The sequence below is a fragment of the Tamandua tetradactyla genome, chromosome 2 (genome assembly GCF_023851605.1).
Source record: "Tamandua tetradactyla isolate mTamTet1 chromosome 2, mTamTet1.pri, whole genome shotgun sequence".
Lineage (NCBI taxonomy): Eukaryota > Metazoa > Chordata > Mammalia > Pilosa > Myrmecophagidae > Tamandua > Tamandua tetradactyla.
In genome coordinates this window covers 219,120,343-219,137,065 of record NC_135328.1, presented here as the reverse complement: position 1 = coordinate 219,137,065, position 16,723 = coordinate 219,120,343, and the positions used below count along the sequence as shown (strand labels likewise).

At 52.2% G+C, this 16,723-nt stretch overlaps 1 protein-coding gene and 1 non-coding gene across 6 annotated transcripts in view; one reads left to right on the top strand and one right to left on the bottom strand.

Moving 5' to 3' along the window:
- The window catches only part of ACOT7 (acyl-CoA thioesterase 7), a 108,764-nt gene that overhangs the window by 44,151 nt on the left and 47,890 nt on the right, over positions 1-16,723 (bottom strand). For all 5 annotated transcript variants that reach the window (XM_077151487.1, XM_077151484.1, XM_077151483.1 and 2 more), the window contains exons 5-6: positions 12,633-12,747; positions 6,049-6,135 (exon numbers count right to left, since the gene is read on the bottom strand). In XM_077151487.1, the coding sequence (XP_077007602.1) occupies positions 6,049-6,135; positions 12,633-12,747 (202 nt within the window). The remainder of the gene's footprint in view (positions 1-6,048; positions 6,136-12,632; positions 12,748-16,723) is intronic.
- Positions 3,438-3,544, top strand: LOC143675161 (U6 spliceosomal RNA). The gene has a single exon (XR_013171405.1). It is a non-coding gene; the product is annotated as a U6 spliceosomal RNA (small nuclear RNA).

Genomic DNA, 16,723 nt, shown 5'->3' with positions numbered 1-16,723 from the left:
ATGAGTAAAACATATGGATTAAAAATAAATAAATAATAGGGGGAACAAATGTTAAAATAAATTTAGTAGATTGAAATGCTAGTGGTCAATGAAAGGGAGGGGGATAAAGGGCATGGTATACATGAATTTTCTTCTGTTTTCTTTTTATTTCTTTTTCTGAATTGATGCTAATGTTCTAAGAAATGATCATGACGATGAATATGCAACTATGTGATGAAAAAAAAGAATGTTCATATTCTATATTGATTGGTTTAATAAAAATTTAAAAAAACCTGTTTTAGCCCCAATTCACCAGTCATAACTTCTGTAACTTCCACCCCTGAGCAGAGGCATTTGCTATTCACAGCCAAGTGTTCTGGTAACATCGAGGCTCATTTCTGAAACAGAGAATCCCTCCTCCCATTCCACTCAGCAGAAACTCGAGCAGCGGCCAGCATAGCCCAGGCCACCCCGGGACGAGGGCCAGCTCAGGCCTGTCCTTCCCGCTGGCTGGGCCCCGGGAGGTGCCTCTCGATGGCTGCAGAGAACGAGGGCACGTCAAGGTCCACTCCTTGGCCAAAAGGGAGGTGACATAAGCTTCCCAAGGTGCAAGCTGCACTGGAGACAGAACTGGTCGGGGGCTGACGCCCAGAACAGAGCTGTGCTGTCACCAACGCCCATTCTGTGGCTAAAAGTTCCCAAGCCACCTCCCTTCTCAGGTTTTAGGGTCTTTCACGGTGTAATAAAGAAGGAAACAATGAGTAATTAGAGAAGCCATGTCCTCTTTCTTCCAGCTCTTGTTCATAGTTAGCACGAACTACACACTGCTTTTTTCAAGATACCTGGGAAAAACATTAAGATTTTAGAATTGGAAAACTATTTGGAGGGGGGAAATATACTCTTTGGGTTTGAGCACAGCTAATTGTTTCCCAGCTGTTTCCTCTCTCCCAGCAGCAAACATTTAGAGCAGCATCTCTTAACCCCAACTGTCCCTCAAAGCCACCTGGGGCTGCTTGAGGTGTAGCAGTCCCATCACCGGGGTCTCGCCGCCAGGTCTGAGCCAGCTGGCCTTGGGGGTGAGCAGGGCATCCGGACACTTAGGAGTCCTACTGCACAGCCAGGGTGGCACCCACGGGTCTGTGGCCTCCCAGGAATGTAAAAAGACCACTGCAGTGGCCTGGACTTGCAGAGATGAAAAACAATAACTCAGCACAAGAGATGGGCCAACAGGGTGGCCCAGGGTGGGTGAGAAGAGGGCCAAAAATGAAGGGGTCTATGAGGAGGAATATTTGCACCTTAGTAGGGACAGCAGAGAGACACGAACCCTGAGAGCGAGAAGGGAAGTCTTGGAAAGTTGCTCATAGACCAGCCTCAAGTTTCTTGAAAACGTAAGAGGCGCTATGCCATCTGCCAGGCCGTGCCTGGAAAGGGTGGGCCTTGAGCTGGGAAAACGCAGGAAGATTCGAAGCAGATGCAGCTGGGACTGGTCTCAGGAACAGTGCACCGCAAGGAAAGCTGGGAGAAATCCAAACTCTCGGGCTCCTCCACGGAGGGTGGGCTGGGCAGTCTAGAGCGGAGGTTCTCGAGCTCTAGGTGCGCTGGAATCCCCTGCAGGGCTCCTTCAGTGCAGTGTGAAGCAGCAGCCTCTGGAGCGTCTGATGGGAAAAGGATGTCCCTTCACAAGCATGAAACTCCCAGAAATTGCAAATCCACAGGATTTGTTGTTCAGAAAAGCACAGGAGGTGAGAAAAAGCACTGAGGGCCTGTAGGACAAGGGATGGGCCAAGGCGCCAGAGGCAGGAATGAGTCAAGATCGGGTTAGGGAGACAGGCAGACACTGCAGCCAGAAAGTGGAGGAAAGATGCTCTGTAGTCCCTGGTTCCCCAATTGACAGAACGTTTAGAAATCCCCGAGCTAGGAGGCAACTGATGCCTTCTAAGCCCTGTAGGGAAAATGATTCTCCCTGGAATTCCAGACCTAGCCTGGAAATGTTTTCAGACACACAAAGTTCAGAAAAATTACCTCCCATGCCCCATGGCGGAGAACGTCTCCCCAAACCCTTTCTCCTGTCCCTCTCTAGCAATTCCAGTTCTGAAGGTGCGTGTCTGCCCGTTGCCAGCACATGTGGTCCCATGAGTACGCCCGGCTGCTGAGACGGGAGCACAAGTGGCGGTCATGCCTCCCGGGCGCGCCTTGCCTGCTGCTTTGCAGACACCCAGGCAGCGATGGACCACCACCAAAGAGAGTAACCTGGACAGCAGAGCTGCAGGGCAGCAGGGGCCTGGGGCCCCCAAATCCACCAAGCTGCCCTATCATCTGGGCCCTCTGATACCTTCTGCTGTCACATAAGAAGAAATAATTGTTTTGTGTCAGAGCCACTGCTATCAGAGCTGAGAAGCAGCTGAACCGTTATCCGAGTTAATGCAGCGCCTTTCATGGAGAGCGTGGGCCACCCAAACTCGCAGAGAGGAAACTGAAGATCCACAAAACAGGGCAGCCAATGCTGGTAAGAGCAAAGGTACATCCCAGGAGAGCAGTTTAGAACAGGCTGAGAATGAGCAGTCCAACTGAGGGAGTTAGGGGTGGAGGGTGGCTATCTCCAAGAAAAAATGGCAATACAGGTAAAACTGTATTGAGAAGCATGTTGTAGAGCTCAGGGAGGAATTCAAACCACATGGAAAAAGGAGGCAACACCTAGCTTCTGAAGTACAAAGTTAGACAAGAAGTAACATTATAGTAGTCTACGTGGCTCCACAGTGAACGGCTTTTACGTGGACATACGCCCGAAAGTGATGACTCCAGAGAGCAGGAGAGTCTGGCATGCAGGAGGAGCGCGTCAGGTGCCAGGAGCATCGACTGGCCGGCAGTGGCTGTTTTCGGGACATGCGATGAAGTCCTGAAGGGCATGGAATAGCTGTGGTTTGTCGAAAGCTACTTAGGACCATACTTTGATCTAAAATGATTAATTTAAAAATAAAAAAAGTGCCAAAGAAATACACAAGGCCTCTGAAGTTCAGAAGTGAGGAATTCATGTAGAAGACTCTGCTGGGGTCTGCCCTGACCAGGGTCCTTGGCTGACTGACCCCCAAGAAGCCCCCTTCAGCCAAGGTCTGGCCACGGGAGTCTCAGGTTTGGGAAGTGTGTGTTTTCCCAATTCACAGTCTGGCTGCTCACGGGCAGCAACTCCGCACCCAGGCTGGGACTCCCACACGGAAAGAGCCGGCAGAAGTGCCACCCGATCTCTGCCAGCACAAGGAGAATCCCAAAGGGAAAGAAAATGGCGTGAAGGATATCTACAGTGGCCAACAGAAAGAACAGTGCAAGAACTTAAAGATGAAGCAAATGGACAGGCACAAAACAAATCTCCAAATTCTGCCAAGTTATTAAATGGTTATATGTTTCATCATATGGTTAAAATTTATCAACATGTAAAAACCACCTTCAAAAACAAAGAAAACGTGCTCACTTTGGCAGCACAAATACTAAAATTGGAATGATATAGTGAAGATTAGCATGGCCCCTGCACAAGGATGACACGCAAATTCGTGACGTGTTCCATATTTTTAAGAAAAAAACAAAGACAACATGGGAGGGCAATGGTGGCTCAGTGGCAGAGTTCTTGCCTGCCATGCTGGAGACCCGGGTTCGATTCCCGGTGCCTGCCCATGCAAAAAAAAAAAAAGAAAACAATTAAAAGTAGCGATTCTATTTCAGGTAAAGACAATTTTATTATTCATTTTACATGCTGTTACCTTACTGAATTCTTTAGGTATTTCTAGTCCTTCAACACATCATAGGAAATTCTGTCCCACTCTAAGGAAGGAAAAATAACCTACGGTCTAATGGGATCCACCGGGTTCTATCTTTGAATTCCAACCAAAAAGTCTCATCCCTTTCCAATTAATCTTTGATGAGTGTAACACTTCCAAGATCTGCTAAGGAAAAAAAGGCAGCAGGGTAGGCGTTAGTTCTCAAAATTTCCGCTATCAAACACGTAAAAGTCTCAGAAAAGGAGGAGCATTTTTCAAAGACACATACACAGTACAGAATTACTGAATAAAGGCTAAATTAGCATCCATTTCAGTTCTCCATTTTCTTCTGCAACTGGTCTCTACCAAATTACAGTTTAGTGAAATCCATGATTCAAATTATTTTAGATATTATTGCTGTCAGGAAAGGACAATGAAATCACAGTGTTCAGCTGTTTTCAACATGGGGTTTATTTTACTCCTGCACTCCTGGTGAGTTATGAGGCATTCTAAGAAATGATAGGTTGGGTAAAATGATTAGGCGTAATTTCATACATCATGCGCACAAAGCACCTACTAAAACAGGCATTAAATCTTGTGGAGCCACGGTAAACACTTTTCAAACACACATTAAAATGCGTGCCTGTGTCAAGTGAAGCCGCTTAGCCCCCGGCTCCATAACGGACAACATGAAATGCGGCAGGTTTCTAGGGAGATTTTCCAATAGTTCTCTCGCTGCTTGCATTTTGCTGATGCCTTTAACACTTGAAGAAAGAAGAGTGTTGCCGCATTTACTGAAGCTTTACAAGGCAATTCTCAGCAGTTACAGAAGCCATGCCCTAAAAGGCTGGGTGCTCAGAAGAGGGCGCTGCCCCACCCCCACCCCCACCTCCAGGAGGGCTGCTGGAGGAGAGGGAGGGGTGGGGGTGGGGAGGAAAGGGAAACAAGAAGCATGGATGAGGCCCCAGTTAAAAACAGCCAGAACTGTTCTTGGGGTAGAAAGATGCTCAGATAGTCATTATATCAGTGGGCCGGCCTGGAAAGCCCTGTTCGCTATGAGTTAAGCTGAGTAAAGCTTCCCTGGGGTAGGCCCTAAATTAATCAGATTTAGGGCAGTGACACCAATATTTATTTGTAGGAGGAAAACAATCATGAAATTGAAAAGAAGTACACGAAAGTAATTAGCTAAAAAGACACAACTTCCAAAATATATCTTAAATCAGAGCCCATTCTCAGATTCTGACAGGCCCATGGCCCATTATTCCAAGCTTCTCAAACTGAAAGTAATCTGCGACTTTCAGGAAATAAGTATCTCTACAAGTTGCAACCTTGACTCTGTGTGGGGCCCTGGGGCCAACATAAAGAACAAGCAGGGGATGCCTGCTCTGAGGCATTCCTGGGTAGAGAAACTGACACAAACCTGCACAGGGTAGTGCCATCTGTGCTGGGTTTTGAAGGATGAATAGGAGTTTTCTGAGGGGAGAGGAAAGGAGAACTTAGTGAGAGTATAAATTAATGGTGCTGTGAAAGTACCTGTCACTCCTGGGGATGATGACTGGCCGGCAGACCCACAACAGTGGAGACCAAACTTCCTTCATCCACACACCACCTTTACAACTTCCACTATGGCCTGTACCATTTAACTATTTTCCCCCTATTGTTTCCTCTTTAAATCAACTAGTATTTTAAAGTTTGCTTTTGTTTCATACAAAATGATTATATCTGTGAAGTTATGGGTTTGATGTATTACTTATGTGCCCTAAACCACAAAAAGTAATTAGCACGGTAGTAAAATAAACAGTGTTCCTCTGTGAACCTGGGGCTCCTAAAGTACTGTGTGCTCCAGCAGTTTCTCAAACTCTGAGGAAGCCTGAGCTGGGAGCTTCAAGCACTGCTGCTGACAGAGGGGGGGATCTGACCAAAGGAATAAACAGATGCAAACATCAGAAGCAAAGCCATGTCTAATTAGCCCCTCTCTGCTAGTGAGTAGAGGGGCCACCAGCCCCCCACCCCCAGCCCCCCAGGCTCTGCCCCTGGCTCTCAGGCAGCCATGAGACCTTTGGGGTCCCTTGCTGGCGGCCAAGGGTGGGTGCGCCCCTCCCTCAGGACACGGCCATCCTCTTTCATTTCCAATTTTAAATCCGGGTGACCACAGCATTTCAGTGATTTATTACGCAACCTCTCAGAAGTTTAAATGTCTCCTTCACTAAGCACACGCCTCAACTGGGTCAGCCGGCAGCACAGCTTTCGGAGGGAATGAGAGAGAAACCAGAGCCGGGGAAGGGGTGCGGGGAGCGGGCGGAGCCCCACGTGTCCTCACCTCCGTGCACGAAGCCGTGCAGGGTGCAGTCGGAAGGTCCCACCAGATGGATCAGGCTGGACTGGCTGTAGCTGACAGTGTTCGGCTCTGGAATTGAAGGAGAGAGGTTAGGCTGCAGTGAGCCATCACCTGGGACAGGATTCCTCTGTGGTCTCAGGACAGGCTACAGCTTGTGACGGGGAAAGGCTGGGCTTCCAGCAGTCTCTTGCAAGGAATTCCAGGAGAGAAAATAGGCCTTTTCCTTTCTTAGCAACTGCAAACCTGGTGCTGTCTTTCCAGTGCCAGGTGGGGGCTCAGGAGCTGAGGGACGCCCGGGCTTCAGTGTCCCTGGAGCCCTCCCTGGGAAGGCCCGGGCCAACCCTCAGTCCCTGACGGGCCCAGCGCCTTAAGGAGCACCAGCTCTCCCCTCCCACCAGGACACCCGTCTCACCCTCCCCCATCCACACGCTTTACTGCCCTGAACCTTCTAAGAGCAGCAACATGTTTGGGGCAGTTTCAGTCACTCAGTGCTGAGAGCTCTAAAAAAGGTGGAAGGGAGAGAGGGAAGAAAAGACAGAAAGAGAGCGCTCTAGAGAGGAAGGAAGAAAGGAGGAAGGGCCTGTCTCCAGAAGGCTGACACCACACCTGCACACGAGCTTTTCCCAATAGGTGTAGGCAGCTCCTCATGAGCCGGTCTGGGGTACACCCACCACCTTTCTTGATTCGGGGGAGCCCCATCTGTGTCCTGCCCCAGCAAGCCCCGGCTGCGGCACAGGCCAGCCCACCAGGCTGCTGGCTATGTTTGGCCTTCAGCAGGCAAGTCTAGGCAAGAAGTCGTGTTTCTCAGCAGCAAAAAGGATGCTGGGATGAAGTGTGACCCCGAACCCGAGGTCAGCACCTGAGTTCTCTAAGTGCAAGGATGACCCATAAGACTCTTTGCTGTTCTTCCAAAGGGAACTTCAGACTGGACAGTTGGCCTGCAGTTGTCACTGAGCAGAACATTTGGGCCTGATCTATTTGTTTTCAGGCCTCATGGCTCAGACTTGCGGGAGGTGCCAGTTTGGGATCACTTGGGCAGTGCCCTCTGCTCTATATGAGGCGTCTGCAGAAAGGAGAAGGGGCCTCAGCCACTGCTCGGGCACCCTGAGAGCTCAGGGCAGAGATGGCAAAGCAGACCCCACGCTGAGGAGGAGCCCCTGACTCTCACCCGTCAGCCAGCTCCGATCGCTCAAGTTGGCGGGCTGCTCTGCTCTGCCTTGTCCCCTGGCCTCCCGAAACTCCCTGTCCCTGCTGTGGGCACTGCCAGGCAATCCCTTGCGTGGCTGCTAGTCAGGGAGAGCGGAGAGTTCCCTCCGGGAAGAGATCCATCTCACCCTCCCTCCCACGCTCTGGAGGCTTCACCGTCCGACCCCACTTCTGGGTGCTGGCCACATGCGGGCTCCTCTTAAAACTGCCCACCAAGAATCCTGGGAACGTGACAGGGGCGGAGGTCCATGGGCAAAGCCAGAGGTCCTTAGGAAAGGATCCCTGGGGGAGCCCCCGATGTCTCCTGGTGTTGCAGCTATTGGGAATGAATCATGCACCCCACAAAGACATGCCCTTAATCTTGATTCGTCCCTGTGGGCGTGAACCTCTGTAAAGAGGACACCGCGGCCAAACGGAATTGGGGAGGGCGCCTTCGCCCCAATGACGGGAGACTTTTAAAGAGAGAAAGCCAGACGTGGTCACAGAAGCCACAGGAGGAGAACAAGCATGTCGCCGCATGACGGAGGTCTGCAGTTACGAGACGCTAGCACACCGGGAGAAGGCGGGCCTTGCCTGCCTGATGTAGGATCTCTGACCGCGGACTCCGTGAGACAATACGTCCCTATGGCTTCAGCCGCCCACTGAGCCCACCCGGACAGCGGTCATCGCGGACGACCCGTGGCTTTACCCGAGGAGGCGCTTGGTCTTGTGGCCGCCCCTCTGAGCAGCACCCCCAGACACCCACACCCTCCATGGCTCCGGCCAGCCGCCCTGCCACCCCGTCCTGTGCAGCCAGGCAGAGAGGTCAGGGGGCCTGTACCCATGGGGGCTTGATGTGGCTTTTGTCTGCTTTGTGTCCCACCCGTGATAGACAAGGAAATAACTATCTTAGGCCATGAATGGAAGCCCAGACCCTCAAACTTGGCCCAATCTCAGAAACTGCTTTGCCCAGCTAGGAGATGTACATGTGGACAATGACAATTTTTTAATAATTTCAAACCAAATTGAAAATTGCATACAAAAATCCTTGTCATGCTAGATTATCTGCTTATTCAAGAGTCAAATGATTTGAATTAACTATACTCCCTAGTCAAAGAGAAGTTCTGCAGTAATTTTTAAAAATAGCAGTGAGGCCGCATCCAATAATTTCAGGTTCTTTGAACTTGCACTGATGAGCTCTTTCATAAGTAGAGGCACAAAAATCCTCCTGGGGGAAAAAGAAGAGTTAGACATCCCCTTGGAGGGCCTTCCCCTTGGCCACAGCCTGTAGGCTCCACTGGGCTCTGGCAGGCAGGGACCGTATCTGTCATATCTGCTTTCAGAGCCCCGGGCACAGGTACCCCCCTAAGAGAAGGGGGCACCTGCTTGGCCCAAACCCCTGGGTGTTTGGAACTAATGGAACATGTGAGAAAGTGCCGCATGTTCAGGGCTAAGTCATGGAGATTTGGGGTTTATCTGTAATAGCTGTCGGTGTCGTCTTCATGGACACATCAGCCAGCCCCAGAAGTGGGGTGCTGCCCATATCAAAACCTGTCTCCTGCGAGCCGAAGGGGCACTACATCATCGCCCTGCCTCACAGGGTGTAAGCTGGGACAGGGGGTGACCCAAATGTCTGCCTCCAGAGCTGCCGCTTGAGGGGAAGTGGCTAAAAAGGACAGAAGTAATAGGGGGAGCTTGTAATTTTTTGCTCTGAAAAAGGTATGGCAAAAAAGAAAGGAAAGAAAGGAAGAAATGGCCACTTTGGAAGCTGAAGCGAAAAGGATCAGCGAGTCCAAAACCCTGGGGTGCAAAATGATTAGGGCAGCCAAGAGCTTCCAGAGCTGGGGGTGAGGACGCTTTGGGGTCAGAAGCCCATTGAGACAGCCTGGGTCAAACACCAGATGAAGAGGGGGGTCTTCCCCGCTACACGCTGCTTCAGAAAGACTCCAGGGAGCTGCCATCAGGGTGAGTCACCTTAATCTCAGCAAGTAAAGAAATAACCCAGGCCTGAGAAATTTGCCCAGAAAGAGCCATGGGTAGGAGTTACTGCCACAGGGAGCTGTCTGGAAGCAAACAGACCAGAACCCTACTCAGCTTATTTGGGAATGGAATTGGCCGGGACTGAAAAAGCTTTTGACTGGATAAGCCTTAAAACAGCCTCTGGGCCCCTAAACAGGCCGGGAAGTGGACTGCAAGCCCATCCCAGTGCCATGGGGATGACGGACAAGAGGACCCTGCCAGGAGGCAGCACCAGGAGCCATGGAGCCCCTCCCCGGGCAGAATCAGTCCTAATGAAGGGCCTTCCCCACTGCTACCCAGAGGGCCCTTGGGACTCATCGGGCGTGGGCCCGGGGCTCCTGTGTCGCTCCCTCCCTTCCCCTTTCCAAGCAAGCAAGTTTTGCATCCTCTCCCTGTTCCACCACCGTGATGTGGGGGCACGCGCAGTGGTTCTTCTTTTCAGTTTATAGGTTGCTGGGCCATGAGGACCTGAACCCGAGGGACAGGCACATGGCCCAAGGAGCTTGCACGATGAGGTCAAGGCAGTGGCCGGACCTCGCCTGGAAGGTGAGAGGTTCTCAGGGTGCAAAGAACAAACCAGGCTTTCAGTGACCAGAGGGCAGGACCAGGTAGAGTCTAACCAGTTGCCAAACCTGCCACCCCCTCTTCCTGAGCACCTGGCTGGACCGTGGTCCTCAGCCTCCCGGCAGAGGGGTGACCAGATGACCAGCCTCCACCAAAGGAGGGTGAGAGACATGCTCAGGCTGCTCCCAGGTCTGGCCCTCGAACCCCCAGACATGAGCACCTCCCTGCTCTTCCTCTGCCAAGGTAACCTCCTAAGCCACCTCTTAAGACATGGCAAGTGGGGGGTGCACCTGTGGTTCGGTGGTAGAATGCTCGCCTGCCCTGCGGGAGACCAGGGTTCAATTCCTGGCCCATGTACCCCTCCAAAAAAAGATAGTGGAGCCACAGGACCAAAGAGGTACCACCATTTGGAGGAGATCCACTCCTGCTTAACACCTGCTTGGATTTTACCTGAACCAGAAATAAGCCTCTCTTGAGTTATGTGCTGAGATTTAAGGCTTGACGTGCTACAGCAGCCACTACCACCTTGGCTTATCCAAAGCCTAAGCTCTGAACCTGCAATTTCAAAATGACATGAAGAACCTGACTTAGGGCCCCGGGGAAGAAACGGGAACAGTTTGACATGGCCACGAACAAACAAAATTCTCCCTTTATGGCACATCCTACGTGACAGAACCATTTTCAGTGCTTTACATGTGCTATATGACATCATCTCAACAACCCCACGGCTTTGGTGGTCTCATCACTTCTGTCTCTGCCGAGGAAACTGACACCTGAGCAGATGAAGCATCCGAGGAAGCAGTGCTGGGATGCAAATGCAACATCCCAACCCTAGGACCCTTCCCTCATTGGCACCCCCTGTCCTGCACTAACAGGACCAGCATTCTGGGCTAAGCCCGAGAGGGTCCTCCAGAGGACAAAGGAGTACTTCAGAGGAGAAAATCCTAACCACTAAGAAAAAAGGGATGTGGGCAGGAAAGCTTGCCAAACGCAGGCCTGAAGGTCTGGGCCTGGCTGGGGGTGATGGCTGGAGTATTGTCCGATTACCCAGAAAGGTAGACCCCAGGCTCAGCCCAGGAACCAGGGGGCTGGGTGACTTACCCCAACCATGGCTGCAATGGCCGGGCTGGGCCAGACCCCAAAGCTGGTGTTTTAAATCCACGGGCAGGGATGGAGCGGGCACTAAATTCACCTGGGAAAAGTCTGATTCTGTTTCGTGGTCCCTGTAACTCTCCCTTCATGGTTAAGGCCGGACAGCTGAATTCGGAGGACTGTATTTTCTGGGTTTTAAAGAACTCTCAGAATCTCTGAAAGGATGCCTCTTGTGGAGGTTGCTAGGTGACAGTCACAAATTTCGGAAACCTTGTATCAGAGTTAGGAGAACTACAGAAACCGGGAGGCTCGGAAGGGGCAAGTCAGAGGCCGATTCTGCAGAGGCTGAGCTGCCGTGCACGGGATGGGCCCTTCCACAGGAAGGGGCAGTGAGCATTTCTGCCCAGTGAGGAAGACCATGAGGCCACAATGCTCACTGTCCATCCTTCTCCCTGAGCTGCCATTCCCAGATGCCATGACCACTGTCACATCCAAATTGCCCATTCCACATCACTCAGAGGGCTACAGCCTGGCCAATAGAAGATAAAAAGAAACAAAAGGCACTCAGATGGGAAGGAAGAAGTAAAACCCTCCATTTGTAGAAGATGTGATTTTATATGTTGAAAATACGATGGAATTCACTAGAAAACTATTAGAACTAAATGCCAGATACAAGATCAATATACAAAAATCAATTGCATTTCTATACCCTTGCAACAAAGAATCTGAAAACAAAGTTAAGAAAACAATTCTACACACAATAGCATCAAAAAAAAATAAAATATTTAAGAATGAATACAACACAAGAAGTGCCAACTTATCTGAAAACAACAAACCAGTGTCGAAAGAAATAAAAGATCTAAACAAATGGAGAAACAGCCCATGTTCATGGATGGGAAGACCAAACACTGGAAAGGCTGGTGAACAGATTCAGCACAATCCCCACAGAGCCCCAGCTGACGTCTTTGTAGCAATGAAAAACTGGTTCTAAACTTCACGTGGATTGCTAGAGGGGGCCCTGAATAGCCAAAGCAGTGCTGGGAATGGTTCCACCCCCCAGAGCTGACACTGTCTCATGAAAGACGTGCCCCCCAACACCCCCAGCCTGTACTGCTCCAGGGAAGTTCTCTCTTAAGGACTCTTGTGACCTTGACCTATTTGTTTCCGTTGTGGCCAGACCTTTTGTTAAAGCCAGGCTGCCCCGGCCACAGAAGCAAAAGGATGAATGAGTGGGAGGAATGTTGGAAGGGGGCCAGGCTCCCCCCCTTGCTCTCTCACCCCCTCCCCAGTCGGACCCAGAGAGCCCACCAGCAAATTAAATGTCTTAACTCATGAGCCAAGGAAGAAAATGGTGTCTAAAGAGCAACTGCCATCCTGTAAGCAGCCCATCCAGAACAAGCACCTGAGAACTTGAGGAAAAGATACAACAAAAACCAATTCTCAGGATCGAGTGGCCTTCCTGTTCAAGTGTCAGCACAATCCATCCCCTGCAGGGACTCCCGGAGCTGCCCGCCTGCCCCCTCGCTGCTGAGGGGATTCTAGGGGTGGGGGTGGGGGGCTCCTCCAGGGAACCCAGGGAGGCTGGTGCAGGGGACCCAGCCGACACCTGGGGAGCACCGGCTGCGGGCGGAGGGAGCTCGCGGCTTGGCCGGGGCCGTCCGTCTCCACGGATGGGGACGACGGCGGCGGGGTCCCTGCCCAGGTACCTGGGTTGAGGATGGGCTGGACGATGTCTCCGTTCCTCCACCTGGTGTCCATGCGCTCCAGCTTCTGGGCTTCGTACCGCCTGCGGCCCTCCTCCTCCTGCTCCTGCCGGGAGTACTGCGGGGAGCGGGGCACAGCGTCAGCCCCCGCGCGCCGCTGGAAGCGGCTGTGCCCCTGGGGAGCGGGGCACAGCGTCAGCCCCCGCGCGCGCCGCTGGAAGCAGCTGGAAGCAGCTGTGCTCCCGGGGAGCGGGGCACAGCGTCAGCCCCCGCGCGCCGCTGGAAGCAGCTATGCTCCTTTCTGATAACACAGAACTGACATGAAAACACAAAAACAAAGAAGGTGGACGTCTGGGGCCCTCCCCGACCCCCCACCCTCCCCCCAGATAACCTGGGTCAGCCCTTTGGGCTCCACACTTCCTGGGATCATCTTTGCGCCAACACAAGTAAAAAGTTCCACTGGCTCGCAGCAGCCTTGTCCACTGCAGCCATAAAAAACAACACTGACTGAGAGATGCTATGGCACAGGGACCTGGAACACATCCTGCTGAGGGAGATACTGTATGGTTCCTTTATAGAAACTATCTGGAATAAATAAATCTGGAGAGACAGAAGTAGATTAGAGGCGTTGGGGGGTGGGGCGGGGGAGGGGGAGTTGTTGTTTGTTGGGTGCCCAGTTTCTATTCGAGGTGATGAAAAATGGTACTGGACGGTGGGGAAGGCAGCACGACGTGTGCACAGAGACACTTAAAACAGTGAAAGTGGGAAATTCATGTTATATGTATGTGACCACAATTAAAAATTAAACACAGGAAAAGAAAGTCCCATCATGCTACATTAAAGTGTAAAAGTAACAGTACTTTCCAAAAATTAAAAAAAAAATTTTTTAAGTAATGGTATTTCTATGTTTCACTGAGCCAATCAGTCATATGAGGGCATTGTGCTGTTTCCAGTTTCCACGGTTAAAGTGATAATGAACTAAACGTCCTCAGTCATTCAGTTGCTTCCTGGGTCGCCTCCCCGGTGAGGGATCTGCTGGGTCACGGGTGCAAGTGGGCGCTGGGCGGGCAGGTGGCTGTGGGCCCTGCAGCCCTGGGCAGCCTCACTCTGCTGCTCCCCAGCTGGGCCCACAGGCTGGCATGTCAGAGGAGCGAGTAGCTACGGCCAGTAGGGCTCCTCGGAAGCTCTCCTCATGATCACGGGGTTTTCGAAGCAAGAAGTTAAAAATAAATGCAAAGATGAGGCTCCAGAGTTCTTTGGGTGCAAGTGGAGAAAGTTAGGTTTCTCTGACGCAACGTGGCTGTCCAGTGCCACCCTCCCTGACCCAGGTCAGGAGGCACAGCCACCTCCCCGTGCGCGCCCCTGGCCCCTCCGAGGCCCCCAATCAGCTTCCTGGGCGCCCTGCCGCCTCACCCCTCCCTCATGAACATCTGCTCTTTCAGCCACTCCACCACCACCTCCTGGCCAGCCAGCTGGGGAACTGCCCACTGCAGGTGCTGCCTGCCCCAGCCCCGCAGCTCCTCCCACCCTGCCGAAGACCCTCTGATGGAAGAAGTCATCTCGGGTAATGATTTTAGACCTTGCAAAAGCCCATTTTAAACGTCTTGATTTTCCCACTATGGCTCAATTCCATGACTGAACAGCCCTGACCACCACTGCACAGTTTACTGGTCCATGACCTTCAGCCTACGCAAGGAGAGGCAAGCGGTTGGAGCCACATTTGTGCAGGGGAACTGCAGTCCTAACCCTCACCAGTCACCTGCCAAGGCCTCCACGGTAACATGGCCTCAAGCTGGGAGGATTCAGAAAACGCAGCCTCCTCATGAGGCCTTCTCTGCTGCCCCCAAATCCGGGAACAAAATCACGATAACAAACATTTTAATGATGGGGGGCTGACACACAACTCTCACCGCCCTGGTTTCATGAAACCCAGCAGCTTCAAGCAAGAGACAGTTGGGTCCAGATGTCCCAGGGGGCAGTCTGTGCCAACCTCCTAACTCAAGCACAAACTTGGCTGGTGAAAGACCTCTGTAGTGATATCTAAACAGACTCCTGCAGATGTGCAGCTGAGTATATATGTCTATACATGCATACAGATATGTGTATGCGTGCGATACATGTGGCAAATCTGCAGATGTTTATATACCACGCACACCTAGCTATCCATCTATGCAGAAGAGAGACATTTTCTTAAACAAAGGATGACTATGCAGAGAAACGCTGGCAGGAGGAGACCGGCAGGATAAGGAAGCCTGTGCTCCAGCTGCCCGGCAGAGATGCTGGAAGGACCATTAGAACCCAAGAGAGAAGCTGAGCTTCCAGGATGGCCTCATCAGAACTCGGGCTGGCCCCTGCCCCAGGAAACAGCAGGCCTGTATTTCAAATTCAGCTGAAGGTTTATGTGGGGGCACATGTGGAGGGAGGCCCAAAGACACGCTAGGAACAGCTGCAGCCGGCAGCGGCCTGGCTTCTCCCATCCGGAGTTCTCGGCTTGGCTCATGGAACAGCTTCAGCACACTCCTCTACAAACGGCAAAGTTGACATTTATGTCTTATCAAACCAGGCCAAACAAAGGGAATGAAAAAGCTACTGGGTGCTCCTCCAGGATGTGGGAGGGAGAATGCCAATTACTGGGACATGTGGTGGGGGTGGGGGATGCCGAGCTCAGCACAGCCCTGGCCTGGGCAGGGGGCCAGGCACCCCGGGGGTCAGAAGCCTCCCCTCCCCTTCCCTTGCACTGGCCAAAGGCCCCAAAGCCCAGAGCTCAGCAAGCGAAAGCAAAGCAAAAGATAAGAGGTTCAATCCAGCAATCTCCCTTCAGTATCACCCTCCAAAGATGGGGCCAGAGACACAGCTTACAGGGGACTTCTGAATTTTGTAGAGTTTTAAAATTAAATCTGTTAAATAACTGGGTTTGAGTATTAACATGTGATACGACTAATTTAAACAGGAAGTGCTTATGGGAAAGATGGAAGTGTTGGTAGGGGCACCTGCAATTGCTAAGGAGAACAATCACTGTGCCTCTGACTTACTCCTGCTTCTTGGGTCTTAGAAGGGCTCCAGGTAGGGGGAGGGGTGAGCAGCCCCGGACAGAGCGAGTGTGTGTGTGTGTGTGCAGGCACACGCACTGCATGTGTGTTGTGTGTGTGCATGTGCAGGCGCACGCACGTGTGTGTGTGTGTGTGTGCGGGTGCGGGTACATGCACTGCATGTGTGTGTGTGCATATGCATGCACTGCATGTGTGTGTGTACGTGCACTGCATGTGTGTGTGTGCATGTGCAGGTGTACACACTGCATGGGTGTTGTGTGTGCAGGGGGTGCTGGACTAAGGGACAGACATGTGGGAACTGCCTGGCTCCCCATTCTCGCAGTGAGCTCGTCTCCTTGCACTTGACACAGCGGGCCCCACCGGTGCTGACCAGAGGCAGGTGGTGAGCCCACCGTGACCTCGTGGAATGAAGGATACGCCCACAATTCAACACAGCCCCAGGTACAGTCACCCACCCTTTAAACATGGACAGGGCCTCTCAGCCACCAGTCCCATGCTGGCTCGCCCTCCCGGGCCTTGCTGCCCCCCAGGAGCCCAGACAAGGCGTCCAGCCAGGTGCTGAGCCAGGGAGAGGGAGACAGTCTCGGGCAGAGTCCCGCTGTCTCACATCTGTAGCGGCTGCAGGGATCCCCTGCCCTCGCGACCCAGGGCCCCTGGACATGCCCGCTGATGGAAGCCGATAGAGGTCCTGAGAAGGGAGAAAGGGCTGGAAGTGTTAGGAGGACCCCATCTCTTGTCAGCTGTAGAAGTAAAAAAGAGCAGACACGAATTCCCAACAGCCTGGTTCTCAGTTTGATTATTTTAGGAAGTCTGTTGTCTGTCTACCTCCCACGTCTTTGAAAGCTCCCACAGGGCTGCTGCTGGCACCAGGGCCTCTGATTCTCTCCAAGAAGAGCTTTTGTCCTCTTAGGTGGGCGGAGGCGGCCGGTCTTGGAGGCCGCGGGCACTCACATGCCTCCGCGGAGGATCCAATGGGTTCAGGGGTCACAGCAGGAGGCCGGGCAGGACTTTGGGGTTGGACTGCATTGCTAGACCGACCACGCT